Raw genomic sequence first — 14,408 nt, 5'->3', positions numbered from 1 at the left:
TTTACCGGTCTTTCTTTTCTCCGTTCCCTTTTCTTCTTGTCAAGGAAAAAAACAGGGAGGAGAAAAGTGCATCCCTGACTGCCCAGTGGCCATGGGCACGATGCTGCCGCTGTCACAAAGCTTCAGTGGTTGCTGTGGAGTTGCCCATGAGGAGCTGGGACCCTTTGGAACTGGTGAGGGCATCGGCGTCTCCGTGGAAACCACGGGGGCATTGTTACGACTCTTATGTGGGGTATTTAAGGCCCTGGCGCACCCTAGAGGTGGCAGTTGCCCTGTGAATCCACAGCAAGTCTGCATCCGAGGACACAGAAGATGCCAGTGGACAAGGGATCGAACGCCCGCTCCCAGCCTGCCGAGGGCAGGCCAGGAGTGCAAAGGAGGCGCCAGGTGAGGGCTGGGGCAGGAGTGAGAGGCCGGTGGTGGGACGGGGCCACATGGAGCTGCCTCGGGGCCGGGGCCGGGCTTGCCGGCACTGCGGGGGCTGCTGTGCCAAGGCAGCCGCCTCCATCACACACCTCTTCCTCCTCCTCCTGCCCGCAGGTGGGCCACAGGCCACAGCCTGAGGAAGGGCGGCGTGGGATCACGGTACCACAGCTGCCCTACCAACGAAGGTATCAGCCCATCGAGACCCAGCAGGAACAGGTAGGGACCCCGAGGGAGACAGGGCCAAACACCTTCCCAACCACGGGCATGCCGGGGCTGCTGTGGGCTGGGGCCATGGCCGGCGGGTGGCCAGCCCTTTCCCCAGCCAGCTCTGGGAGCAGGCAGCAGCCACCTGTGGGCCTGAGCCTTGCCGTGGGGCTGGCAGGGGAGCCCAACTGCATGAGCTCCCAACAGCTGGGATACGGGCGCAAGAGACACTATCACAGAGCCTCTCTCCTCGACTTCTCTTGCAGGTGGGCAGCGTGAGGTGCAGAGCGGTGCTGCCCCGCAGCATGAGGACAGAGGAGCAGACACTTCCTCGGCCAGTGGTGGTGGAAAGGACACCTCGGCCGCCACCTCGGCCAGTGAGAGAAGCCAGCAGGCTGCCTCGCCCGACATGGGCACCCTCTGCCCCTGCAGCCAGATTCACTGACATGGCCATCGGCAGGACAAGCAACAGCCAAAAGCAGCTTTGCACAACCGCTGCCCAGCAGCACCACATCCCCGCACATGGCAGCACTGTTGCGAGGCCACGGAGCTGGCAGCCTGCCCCACACAGGCCCACAGCCTGTGCCACAGCGCAGGGCACAAGAAATGTGAGCGCGGTCCTGCGCAACAACAGCGCTGAGAGCCGGGGACCCTACCAGCAGGCAGTGGCATGCCAGGACCCAGCATACAGCAGGGCTGCAATGACAAGAAGATACACTGTCAGGGCACCTAACGGCAGCAAAGCCACCGCCACTCAGCCTGCTCCTCATCCTAACACCCGTGCGAGCACTGCTGCTTCCCAGAGCAGGAAGACGGGGCGAGAGGGCAGCCTCAATGACAAGTTGCTGGGGCTGCACAAGAAGGTTCTTGCAAAGCCTCTGCCCGCCCTGCGCAGCAACATCGAGGCTTTGCAACACGCCAGGAGGAGCCGCTTGGCCAGAGCTCCTGAGGAAGAGGAGTACCAGGCACCTCTCGTTCCCATGGCACCAGCACCAGCATCTCGTGGCTTTAGCAGGCAGGCTGCTGCAGCACAAGCCCAGCGCCAGGCACCTGCCATGAACAGCTCAGCAGAAAATGACGCAGATCTGAATTTCCCATCCAGGTGCGTCAAGAAGCTTCCTTTCAGAGCTGGTGTCGAGGTGATAGAGGCACCAGCCTCTCCCGCCATCGGCAGGCAGGCTGCAGCAGGACGAGCACAGGGCCGGGCACCTGCCCCGCACAGCCACAAAGAAAGCAACATGGATCTGAAGGTCACACCCAAGAGCATCCTCAGGAAGGTCCATTTCAGAGATGCTGTTGAGGAGGAGGCAGAGACCGCAGCCTCTTGTGGCTTTGACAGTCAAGCTCTGGCAGCAGAAGCACAGTGCAATGCACCTGCCTCCGACAGCATCATAGTAAGAGATGCAAAAGTGCGTGTCACACCCAGTGTCGGTGCAAGCTCCCAGTTCTGGAATATGATCGAGGAGGAGGCAGAGGAAACAGATTCTTCTCACAATGGTGATGAGGAGGCAGCACCGGAGGCAGCACCAGAGGCAGAGAGTCAGGCATCTGTCCTGCTCAGCCCAGATGCCTGTGAGTTGGTTCCACAGGGAGCAGCCCTGCTCAGCACAAGGGAGCCTCTGGTCCAGGCTGTGGCAGTGGATCAGGAAACCAGCCAGCAGCTGCTGGAACCTCAGGGCATGACCCAAATGCTGGATGCGGCAGTGGACAAAGAGGAGAAAGAGTGGGTAGAGGACATTGATAAAGTGCTGTCCCAAGTGGAAGAGATCATCATACGCAACCTCTGGGTCAACCCCTCGGTCCCAGAGCTCTTCCAGGACCCCCAGGCCGATATCCAGGAGGGGTCTGACTTCCCCAGCAGCATGGACATTGAAGTGACAGGGGAGGCAGGTGGAGACCTGCAGAACACGTCTCCTATCCCAGCCGGACCCACAGCCACTGAGTCGACAGCTTCTACATTAGCTGCATCTGCGGAGGAAGAGGAGCACCGCGCACGTCTCACTCCAGTGGCACAGGAGGAGGTGGAACCGGCACCAGTTTCTCCTGCCTGCGTCGAGCAGGAGGCAGCACCACAGGCACAGAGGCAGGTACCTGCCCTGCTCAGCCCTGATGCCTGTGAGGTGGTTGTAGAAGAAATGGCAAGGACCGTCACTGAAGAGGTCCTGATCATGAGCCTGGCCGTTGTCCAGGGAGCCAGCCAGCAGCTGGTGGAGTATCAGGACATGACCCAAATCCTGGGTGTGTCAATGGCAGCACTGACGCCTGCAGCACCTGAGCACGTTGAGTCTGCTGTGGCTTCGGAGCCTCAGGGAGAGGCCAGTGCAGCCGCTGCCTCCCCAACAGTGCCTGAGGATGAAGTGGCTGCTTTCTTGACTGAGATCCCTGCAACAGAGCCTGGAACATCCCACATTCCTCCAGGAGCAGATGATAGTGGAGATGCAGCAGCTTCTCCCTTGTGTCGGGACTCTCGGCGCCAGGTGAGTGAGGCGCGTGTGGTTGGCACCGGGGATCCCAAGGCCTTGGACGGCAGCTCCCAGGTTTTGTGACAGGGCTATTTCTGGTGCTGCCTGTGTCATCCCACTGACATTGCCCCCATCCCCTGCCTGTGCTCTTGCTACCCTGCAGGGTAGGCTCAGACGCTTTGTGAGGAAACACCTGGGCAAGGCTGTGACTGTCATCCAGGGAACAAGGCAGCAGCAGGTGAAAGAGCCAGACGTGGCACAAAGCTTGGATGTGGAGTCACCGTCAACGTCGCCTGCTGTAGTTCAGGACAGCGAGAACCAGCCAGGTACTTGCCCGAGTTGGGTGGCACCCAGGCCAGACCGGCAGCAGTGTTTGCGTGAGTTCGGGTGTGTCCCAGCCTCCCCTCCATGGGCCGAAGGCTGCGTGGAGACCTCCTAGCAGACCTTCCAGTATCTGAAGGAGGCCAATGAGGATGCTGTTAAGGAGAAGTTCTTTACTGTAAGGGTGGTGAGGCACTGGAACGGGTTGCCAAAGGAAGTCCCTTGCCTACAGCTCTTCTTCCTCCACAGGCATTGCCACTCTTCCAGACCAAGGAGCGGCCCCACGGCGACGACTCTCCCGCTTCAGGAGAGTGCTGAGGGCTCTGCGCAAGGCTTTCACTTGCTCATGCCTCACCCCACGTGTGGAGGAGTAGCGCCCTGCTGCCAGCGCCAGGCCCAAGGCAGCTGTGCTGAGGATGTCATGCTGCAGCCTGCACTTGTTGTGGCTGCTTTCTTGGGCCAATAAATAATAACTCGTTTCCCCCCCCACTGCTCGTCTCTGCCTGTATGTTGGTTAGAGCATGTTTGTGTAATTCACGGACCTCTATATTTAATTAACGTAAAACAACTGACTTCAATCTAAGCGGCTACCTATCTGTTGCAATTAGTTCTAGTTTACACACAGTATGCTAGAGATTGGAAGAGACCTCAAAAGATCATCTCGTCCAGTCCCGCTTCCGGAGCGGGAACACCTACATAATGTTACACAGGAATGTGTCCAGGCGGGTTTTGAATGTCTCCAAAGATGGAGACTCCACAACCTCCCTGGGCAGCCTGTTCCAATGGCAAGCATAAATAAACACTTCCTACAAGTTTTGAAGTTAAATAAAAGTTCAAATATTCAACTTTAAATTTTGAGCAAGCTTTTAAATAGAACACCCTCTTCCCCACTTCTATACAAAGATAAAGCAGTGGTGTACAAAGCACACAAGTTAAATTGTGTTTGATAACTGGGGAATAGCCTTACTGTCAGTTATCAAACAAATCAGGAGAATAAACATATCTCTATCTTGTAAGATAAGACTAAAACCAAAAATCCACGTTAATCATGATAGAAGTGAAACATCTGAATGCAGAAGCCTCACAGTTATCACTTAAAAGCTTTAAACCCAACTTCCTCTGATCTATTTGCTATTGTAAAGCAAATATCCAAAGAGCACTGACACTTTAACTCTTGGAAAGCAAATAACACATTTACATCAACCACCCCTCCCGCCCTTCCAACACATGGATATGAGAAAGGTCCCAAGCACTCTGTAGTTCCAACACAGTTCCATGTTCAACATTCCTCAGTCAAATCTCTAAACACCTGAGGTGCCAGTTTATAGTGAACAAAAATTAATGAATAAAAACTCTTCTGAGTTCTTACACTCTGCAAAAGAGATCAGAGAAGGAATTTACACTGGGCTAAATCCAAAGTTTAATCTAGCTTTCTTAGGATGTTCTCACCAAGAATATGTTCTCTGGGACACATTTTTAGAATGAAAAGCTACTTGGTTGAAAACAAACGGCTTTACTTTTTATGATGAAAGAGAAATGATGATTGTTGAGTTACACTGTAATACTCTCTTTATGCTGTGTCTGTAGGCTCGTATCTTTAACGAGACCCCTATAAATCCACGAAGATGTCTGCACATCCTTACCAAAATCCTTTACTTGCTGAACCAGGTAAGTGTTATCATTTCTTCCCAGCCAGAATGAATATTCCCAAGGCTAATATAAGGAAGAAGTTCTTTACTGTGAGGGTGATGAGGCCAGAGAAGTGGTGAATGTTCCATCCTTGGCAGTGTTCAAGGCCAGGTTGCACAGAGCCTTGAGAGACATGTCTAGTGTGAGGTGTCCCTGCCTTTGGCAAGGGGTTGGAACTGGATGAGCTTAAGGTCCTTTCAAAGCCAAGCCATTCTGTGATGCTGTGATTCTAATTTCTGATAGCTTTCAGTGTGAAAGAAGTTTTGTACCTCTTCCTGACAGATTTGGGAGGTAGCTTTTTAAGGAGATCCAGAATGGGGTGTTTATGCTTTAGTATTATGTTCTTCCCTCTGACTTGCTGCTAACTGGAGTGAGATACATATCACTGAAGCATTTAATACTTTTTCCATGAGTGCCAAGTGAGAGCTGCTGCTTGATCTGTGGCCATCACAGCCCTGTGCAATGAAAGAGACACTTGTGTTTGCCCAGCTAAAGTGGGAATGGCTGAGACGAAGTGAAAACATAGGCCAAGAAGTGATGAGGTAGAAGGGTGTCTTTTTGTCTGGGGCTAAATTAGAAGCATGATAAGAAAGATTTTCTTCAGATGTTTATGTAGATCAGGTTTCGTGTGTGTCAGGTTGTATTTAACATCAAAGTAGGTTGGACCTCTGCTGTTCAGTCTTAATTCAGGCAGCAAGTAGATCCCTTTTAGGTAAGACAAAACCAAGGATGCCAGAAAAGGGAGCACAGGCTACTTAACAAACTGTTCCATTGCTGTACAGCTATGGATGGCATTTGTTGAAACCAAGTAGCTAGTAGTGGTAAATTTGACAGGTACTCCTCAGGAAACACGAGGTGAGGGAGGGATGGTTTCTAACATGAGAAAAAGCCTCAAAGCAAAGATCCTTGGTGTGTGGGTAGGTGTTAAAAATGGAGGCTGGAGGGAAGGAATGCCATGCAGAGGGACCTCGACATGCTTGTGAGGTGGGCTGATGCCAACCTCATGAAGTTTAAGCATGCCAAGTGCAAGGTCCTACAGCTGGGTCAGACCAATCCCAGGCACAGCTACAGGTTGGGCAGAGAAGAGATTCAGAGCAGCCCTGCGGAGAAGGACTTGGGGGTGTTGGTTTCATGTTCTTTTTATGTTGAGTAAACCAGAACTGCACACAGTACTCCAGGTGAGGTCTCACAAGAATGATTTCATTATTTTTGTTGTTTTTTTCCTTCTTTTACCGGTCTTTCTTTTCTCCGTTCCCTTTTCTTCTTGTCAAGGAAAAAAACAGGGAGGAGAAAAGTGCATCCCTGACTGCCCAGTGGCCATGGGCACGATGCTGCCGCTGTCACAAAGCTTCAGTGGTTGCTGTGGAGTTGCCCATGAGGAGCTGGGACCCTTTGGAACTGGTGAGGGCATCGGCGTCTCCGTGGAAACCACGGGGGCATTGTTACGACTCTTATGTGGGGTATTTAAGGCCCTGGCGCACCCTAGAGGTGGCAGTTGCCCTGTGAATCCACAGCAAGTCTGCATCCGAGGACACAGAAGATGCCAGTGGACAAGGGATCGAACGCCCGCTCCCAGCCTGCCGAGGGCAGGCCAGGAGTGCAAAGGAGGCGCCAGGTGAGGGCTGGGGCAGGAGTGAGAGGCCGGTGGTGGGACGGGGCCACATGGAGCTGCCTCGGGGCCGGGGCCGGGCTTGCCGGCACTGCGGGGGCTGCTGTGCCAAGGCAGCCGCCTCCATCACACACCTCTTCCTCCTCCTCCTGCCCGCAGGTGGGCCACAGGCCACAGCCTGAGGAAGGGCGGCGTGGGATCACGGTACCACAGCTGCCCTACCAACGAAGGTATCAGCCCATCGAGACCCAGCAGGAACAGGTAGGGACCCCGAGGGAGACAGGGCCAAACACCTTCCCAACCACGGGCATGCCGGGGCTGCTGTGGGCTGGGGCCATGGCCGGCGGGTGGCCAGCCCTTTCCCCAGCCAGCTCTGGGAGCAGGCAGCAGCCACCTGTGGGCCTGAGCCTTGCCGTGGGGCTGGCAGGGGAGCCCAACTGCATGAGCTCCCAACAGCTGGGATACGGGCGCAAGAGACACTATCACAGAGCCTCTCTCCTCGACTTCTCTTGCAGGTGGGCAGCGTGAGGTGCAGAGCGGTGCTGCCCCGCAGCATGAGGACAGAGGAGCAGACACTTCCTCGGCCAGTGGTGGTGGAAAGGACACCTCGGCCGACACCTCGGCCAGTGAGAGAAGCCAGCAGGCTGCCTCGCCCGACATGGGCACCCTCTGCCCCTGCAGCCAGATTCACTGACATGGCCATCGGCAGGACAAGCAACAGCCAAAAGCAGCTTTGCACAACCGCTGCCCAGCAGCACCACATCCCCGCACATGGCAGCACAGTTGCGAGGCCACGGAGCTGGCAGCCTGCCCCACACAGGCCCACAGCCTGTGCCACAGCGCAGGGCACAAGAAATGTGAGCGCGGTCCTGCGCAACAACAGCGCTGAGAGCCGGGGACCCTACCAGCAGGCAGTGGCATGCCAGGACCCAGCATACAGCAGGGCTGCAATGACAAGAAGATACACTGTCAGGGCACCTAACGGCAGCAAAGCCACCGCCACTCAGCCTGCTCCTGATCCTAACACCCGTGCGAGCACTGCTGCTTCCCAGAGCAGGAAGACGGGGCGAGAGGGCAGCCTCAATGACAAGTTGCTGGGGCTGCACAAGAAGGTTCTTGCAAAGCCTCTGCCCGCCCTGCGCAGCAACATCGAGGCTTTGCAACACGCCAGGAGGAGCCGCTTGGCCAGAGCTCCTGAGGAAGAGGAGTACCAGGCACCTCTCGTTCCCATGGCACCAGCACCAGCATCTCGTGGCTTTAGCAGGCAGGCTGCTGCAGCACAAGCCCAGCGCCAGGCACCTGCCATGAACAGCTCAGCAGAAAATGACGCAGATCTGAATTTCCCATCCAGGTGCGTCAAGAAGCTTCCTTTCAGAGCTGGTGTCGAGGTGATAGAGGCACCAGCCTCTCCCGCCATCGGCAGGCAGGCTGCAGCAGGACGAGCACAGGGCCGGGCACCTGCCCCGCACAGCCACAAAGAAAGCAACATGGATATGAAGGTCACACCCAAGAGCATCCTCAGGAAGGTCCATTTCAGAGATGCTGTTGAGGAGGAGGCAGAGACCGCAGCCTCTTGTGGCTTTGACAGTCAAGCTCTGGCAGCAGAAGCACAGTGCAATGCACCTGCCTCCGACAGCATCATAGTAAGAGATGCAAAAGTGCGTGTCACACCCAGTGTCGGTGCAAGCTCCCAGTTCTGGAATATGATCGAGGAGGAGGCAGAGGAAACAGATTCTTCTCACAATGGTGATGAGGAGGCAGCACCGGAGGCAGCACCAGAGGCAGAGAGTCAGGCATCTGTCCTGCTCAGCCCAGATGCCTGTGAGTTGGTTCCACAGGGAGCAGCCCTGCTCAGCACAAGGGAGCCTCTGGTCCAGGCTGTGGCAGTGGATCAGGAAACCAGCCAGCAGCTGCTGGAACCTCAGGGCATGACCCAAATGCTGGATGCGGCAGTGGACAAAGAGGAGAAAGAGTGGGTAGAGGACATTGATAAAGTGCTGTCCCAAGTGGAAGAGATCATCATACGCAACCTCTGGGTCAACCCCTCGGTCCCAGAGCTCTTCCAGGACCCCCAGGCCGATATCCAGGAGGGGTCTGACTTCCCCAGCAGCATGGACATTGAAGTGACAGGGGAGGCAGGTGGAGACCTGCAGAACACGTCTCCTATCCCAGCCGGACCCACAGCCACTGAGTCGACAGCTTCTACATTAGCTGCATCTGCGGAGGAAGAGGAGCACCGCGCACGTCTCACTCCAGTGGCACAGGAGGAGGTGGAACCGGCACCAGTTTCTCCTGCCTGCGTCGAGCAGGAGGCAGCACCACAGGCACAGAGGCAGGTACCTGCCCTGCTCAGCCCTGATGCCTGTGAGGTGGTTGTAGAAGAAACGGCCAGGACCATCTCTGAAGAGGTCCTGATCATGAGCCTGGCCGTTGTCCAGGGAGCCAGCCAGCAGCTGGCGGAACATCGGGACATGTCCCAAAACTCAGATGAGGCAATGGCACTAATGGCATCTGTGTGGACTGGGGACACTGAGTCTCCTGTGTGTGGAGACCATCAAGGAGAGGCTGAAACAGCCATTGTCTTGCCAGAAACACAGAGAGAGGAAGTGGCAGCTTCATGGCCTGAGATGCCTGTGCCAGAGGCTGGAGCATGCCACTCTGCCCCAGAAGCAGCCAACGAAGGAGAAGCAGGAGCTTCTGCCTTTGATCGTGAATCTGGGCACCCGGTGAGCGAGGCACATATGGCTGGCACCGGAGATACTGTGGAGATTCAAGCAGGAGTCTCGCATGGGCTACCTGTGGCAGAGAGATTCCTGCTGCTCCCTATGCCAGAGCCTCTGGAGGAGCCGGAGAGGAGCAGCATGGCCCACACCAGTCACAGGCTCGACATGCAAAGGAGAGCCAGCCTGCCTTGGCTGCTGGGCAGCTCTGTGGAAAGGGAGCTCCAGCAGCAGGAGGGCCAGAGGCCTCGTTTCGCCTTGCGGCGGGGACGGATGCCCAGTCACAGGCAGGTGAGTGCCAAGGACAGGATGGGACAGGACAGCGGGATGAGCCTTCCTCTGCCTGTGGCCAGCCACTGCTCCCTCAACTCATTTTCTGCATCCCTGTTGTGTGTTTACAGGAAGCGCCAGGGACCTTGGGCGAGGAAGCTGACGATGAGGAGTTGGACGGAAAGGAAGAAGAGGAATGGGAAGAGGCCATGGACAAAGAGCTTTCTGAAGTGGAAGAGATCACCATACGCAACCTCTGGGTCAACCTCTCAGTCCCAGACCACTTCCAGGACACCCATGCAGATCCCCAGGAGGGATCCAGCTGCCCCACCAGCATGGGCATGGACGCAACAGGAGAGGGAACCAGCCAACAGCTGGTGGAGTATCAGGACATGACCCAAATCCTGAGTGTGTCAATGGCAGCACTGACGCCTGCAGCACCTGAGCACGTTGAGTCTGCTGTGGCTTCGGAGCCTCAGGGAGAGGCCAGTGCAGCCGCTGCCTCCCCAACAGTGCCTGAGGATGAAGTGGCTGCTTTCTTGACTGAGATCCCTGCAACAGAGCCTGGAACATCCCACATTCCTCCAGGAGCAGATGATAGTGGAGATGCAGCAGCTTCTCCCTTGTGTCGGGACTCTCGGCGCCAGGTGAGTGAGGCGCGTGTGGTTGGCACCGGGGATCCCAAGGCCTTGGACGGCAGCTCCCAGGTTTTGTGACAGGGCTATTTCTGGTGCTGCCTGTGTCATCCCACTGACATTGCCCCCATCCCCTGCCTGTGCTCTTGCTACCCTGCAGGGTAGGCTCAGACGCTTTGTGAGGAAACACCTGGGCAAGGCTGTGACTGTCATCCAGGGAACAAGGCAGCAGCAGGTGAAAGAGCCAGACGTGGCACAAAGCTTGGATGTGGAGTCACCGTCAACGTCGCCTGCTGTAGTTCAGGACAGCGAGAACCAGCCAGGTACTTGCCCGAGTTGGGTGGCACCCAGGCCAGACCGGCAGCAGTGTTTGCGTGAGTTCGGGTGTGTCCCAGCCTCCCCTCCATGGGCCGAAGGCTGCGTGGAGACCTCCTAGCAGACCTTCCAGTATCTGAAGGAGGCCAATGAGGATGCTGTTAAGGAGAAGTTCTTTACTGTAAGGGTGGTGAGGCACTGGAACGGGTTGCCAAAGGAAGTCCCTTGCCTACAGCTCTTCTTCCTCCACAGGCATTGCCACTCTTCCAGACCAAGGAGCGGCCCCACGGCGACGACTCTCCCGCTTCAGGAGAGTGCTGAGGGCTCTGCGCAAGGCTTTCACTTGCTCATGCCTCACCCCACGTGTGGAGGAGTAGCGCCCTGCTGCCAGCGCCAGGCCCAAGGCAGCTGTGCTGAGGATGTCATGCTGCAGCCTGCACTTGTTGTGGCTGCTTTCTTGGGCCAATAAATAATAACTCGTTTCCCCCCCCACTGCTCGTCTCTGCCTGTATGTTGGTTAGAGCATGTTTGTGTAATTCACGGACCTCTATATTTAATTAACGTAAAACAACTGACTTCAATCTAAGCGGCTACCTATCTGTTGCAATTAGTTCTAGTTTACACACAGTATGCTAGAGATTGGAAGAGACCTCAAAAGATCATCTCGTCCAGTCCCGCTTCCGGAGCGGGAACACCTACATAATGTTACACAGGAATGTGTCCAGGCGGGTTTTGAATGTCTCCAAAGATGGAGACTCCACAACCTCCCTGGGCAGCCTGTTCCAATGGCAAGCATAAATAAACACTTCCTACAAGTTTTGAAGTTAAATAAAAGTTCAAATATTCAACTTTAAATTTTGAGCAAGCTTTTAAATAGAACACCCTCTTCCCCACTTCTATACAAAGATAAAGCAGTGGTGTACAAAGCACACAAGTTAAATTGTGTTTGATAACTGGGGAATAGCCTTACTGTCAGTTATCAAACAAATCAGGAGAATAAACATATCTCTATCTTGTAAGATAAGACTAAAACCAAAAATCCACGTTAATCATGATAGAAGTGAAACATCTGAATGCAGAAGCCTCACAGTTATCACTTAAAAGCTTTAAACCCAACTTCCTCTGATCTATTTGCTATTGTAAAGCAAATATCCAAAGAGCACTGACACTTTAACTCTTGGAAAGCAAATAACACATTTACATCAACCACCCCTCCCGCCCTTCCAACACATGGATATGAGAAAGGTCCCAAGCACTCTGTAGTTCCAACACAGTTCCATGTTCAACATTCCTCAGTCAAATCTCTAAACACCTGAGGTGCCAGTTTATAGTGAACAAAAATTAATGAATAAAAACTCTTCTGAGTTCTTACACTCTGCAAAAGAGATCAGAGAAGGAATTTACACTGGGCTAAATCCAAAGTTTAATCTAGCTTTCTTAGGATGTTCTCACCAAGAATATGTTCTCTGGGACACATTTTTAGAATGAAAAGCTACTTGGTTGAAAACAAACGGCTTTACTTTTTATGATGAAAGAGAAATGATGATTGTTGAGTTACACTGTAATACTCTCTTTATGCTGTGTCTGTAGGCTCGTATCTTTAACGAGACCCCTATAAATCCACGAAGATGTCTGCACATCCTTACCAAAATCCTTTACTTGCTGAACCAGGTAAGTGCTATCATTTCTTCCCAGCCAGAATGAATATTCCCAAGGCTAATATAAGGAAGAAGTTCTTTACTGTGAGGGTGATGAGGCCAGAGAAGTGGTGAATGTTCCATCCTTGGCAGTGTTCAAGGCCAGGTTGCACAGAGCCTTGAGAGACATGTCTAGTGTGAGGTGTCCCTGCCTTTGGCAAGGGGTTGGAACTGGATGAGCTTAAGGTCCTTTCAAAGCCAAGCCATTCTGTGATGCTGTGATTCTAATTTCTGATAGCTTTCAGTGTGAAAGAAGTTTTGTACCTCTTCCTGACAGATTTGGGAGGTAGCTTTTTAAGGAGATCCAGAATGGGGTGTTTATGCTTTAGTATTATGTTCTTCCCTCTGACTTGCTGCTAACTGGAGTGAGATACATATCACTGAAGCTTTTAATACTTTTTCCATGAGTGCCAAGTGAGAGCTGCTGCTTGATCTGTGGCCATCACAGCCCTGTGCAATGAAAGAGACACTTGTGTTTGCCCAGCTAAAGTGGGAATGGCTGAGACGAAGTGAAAACATAGGCCAAGAAGTGATGAGGTAGAAGGGTGTCTTTTTGTCTGGGGCTAAATTAGAAGCATGATAAGAAAGATTTTCTTCAGATGTTTATGTAGATCAGGTTTCGTGTGTGTCAGGTTGTATTTAACATCAAAGTAGGTTGGACCTCTGCTGTTCAGTCTTAATTCAGGCAGCAAGTAGATCCCTTTTAGGTAAGACAAAACCAAGGATGCCAGAAAAGGGAGCACAGGCTACTTAACAAACTGTTCCATTGCTGTACAGCTATGGATGGCATTTGTTGAAACCAAGTAGCTAGTAGTGGTAAATTTGACAGGTACTCCTCAGGAAACACGAGGTGAGGGAGGGATGGTTTCTAACATGAGAAAAAGCCTCAAAGCAAAGATCCTTGGTGTGTGGGTAGGTGTTAAAAATGGAGGCTGGAGGGAAGGAATGCCATGCAGAGGGACCTCGACATGCTTGTGAGGTGGGCTGATGCCAACCTCATGAAGTTTAAGCATGCCAAGTGCAAGGTCCTACAGCTGGGTCAGACCAATCCCAGGCACAGCTAGAGGTTGGGCAGAGAAGAGATTCAGAGCAGCCCTGCGGAGAAGGACTTGGGGGTGTTGGTTTCATGTTCTTTTTATGTTGAGTAAACCAGAACTGCACACAGTACTCCAGGTGAGGTCTCACAAGAATGATTTCATTATTTTTGTTGTTTTTTTCCTTCTTTTACCGGTCTTTCTTTTCTCCGTTCCCTTTTCTTCTTGTCAAGGAAAAAAACAGGGAGGAGAAAAGTGCATCCCTGACTGCCCAGTGGCCATGGGCACGATGCTGCCGCTGTCACAAAGCTTCAGTGGTTGCTGTGGAGTTGCCCATGAGGAGCTGGGACCCTTTGGAACTGGTGAGGGCATCGGCGTCTCCGTGGAAACCACGGGGGCATTGTTACGACTCTTATGTGGGGTATTTAAGGCCCTGGCGCACCCTAGAGGTGGCAGTTGCCCTGTGAATCCACAGCAAGTCTGCATCCGAGGACACAGAAGATGCCAGTGGACAAGGGATCGAACGCCCGCTCCCAGCCTGCCGAGGGCAGGCCAGGAGTGCAAAGGAGGCGCCAGGTGAGGGCTGGGGCAGGAGTGAGAGGCCGGTGGTGGGACGGGGCCACATGGAGCTGCCTCGGGGCCGGGGCCGGGCTTGCCGGCACTGCGGGGGCTGCTGTGCCAAGGCAGCCGCCTCCATCACACACCTCTTCCTCCTCCTCCTGCCCGCAGGTGGGCCACAGGCCACAGCCTGAGGAAGGGCGGCGTGGGATCACGGTACCACAGCTGCCCTACCAACGAAGGTATCAGCCCATCGAGACCCAGCAGGAACAGGTAGGGACCCCGAGGGAGACAGGGCCAAACACCTTCCCAACCACGGGCATGCCGGGGCTGCTGTGGGCTGGGGCCATGGCCGGCGGGTGGCCAGCCCTTTCCCCAGCCAGCTCTGGGAGCAGGCAGCAGCCACCTGTGGGCCTGAGCCTTGCCGTGGGGCTGGCAGGGGAGCCCAACTGCATGAGCTCCCAACAG

The 14,408-nt window shown here is 54.2% G+C and overlaps 2 protein-coding genes across 2 annotated transcripts in view; one reads left to right on the top strand and one right to left on the bottom strand.

Moving 5' to 3' along the window:
• Nucleotides 1–14,408, bottom strand: part of LOC133276778 (coatomer subunit gamma-2-like) — a 194,373-nt gene that overhangs the window by 128,432 nt on the left and 51,533 nt on the right. The gene's annotated exons all lie outside the window — the stretch shown is intronic.
• Nucleotides 1–14,408, top strand: part of LOC133276733 (uncharacterized) — a 106,883-nt gene that overhangs the window by 49,654 nt on the left and 42,821 nt on the right. Inside the window, exons 5-6 of the mRNA XM_061467871.1 lie at nt 9,091–9,726; nt 9,837–10,109. Coding sequence (XP_061323855.1) covers nt 9,091–9,726; nt 9,837–10,109 — 909 coding nt within the window. The remainder of the gene's footprint in view (nt 1–9,090; nt 9,727–9,836; nt 10,110–14,408) is intronic.

The sequence above is a fragment of the Pezoporus flaviventris genome, unplaced genomic scaffold (assembly GCF_033815535.1).
Source record: "Pezoporus flaviventris isolate CSIRO_AGI_PZ_B2104156 unplaced genomic scaffold, CSIRO_AGI_Pfla_v1 ptg000046l, whole genome shotgun sequence".
Taxonomy (NCBI): Eukaryota; Metazoa; Chordata; class Aves; order Psittaciformes; family Psittacidae; genus Pezoporus; species Pezoporus flaviventris.
This window is presented reverse-complemented; position numbering and strand designations above follow the sequence as displayed.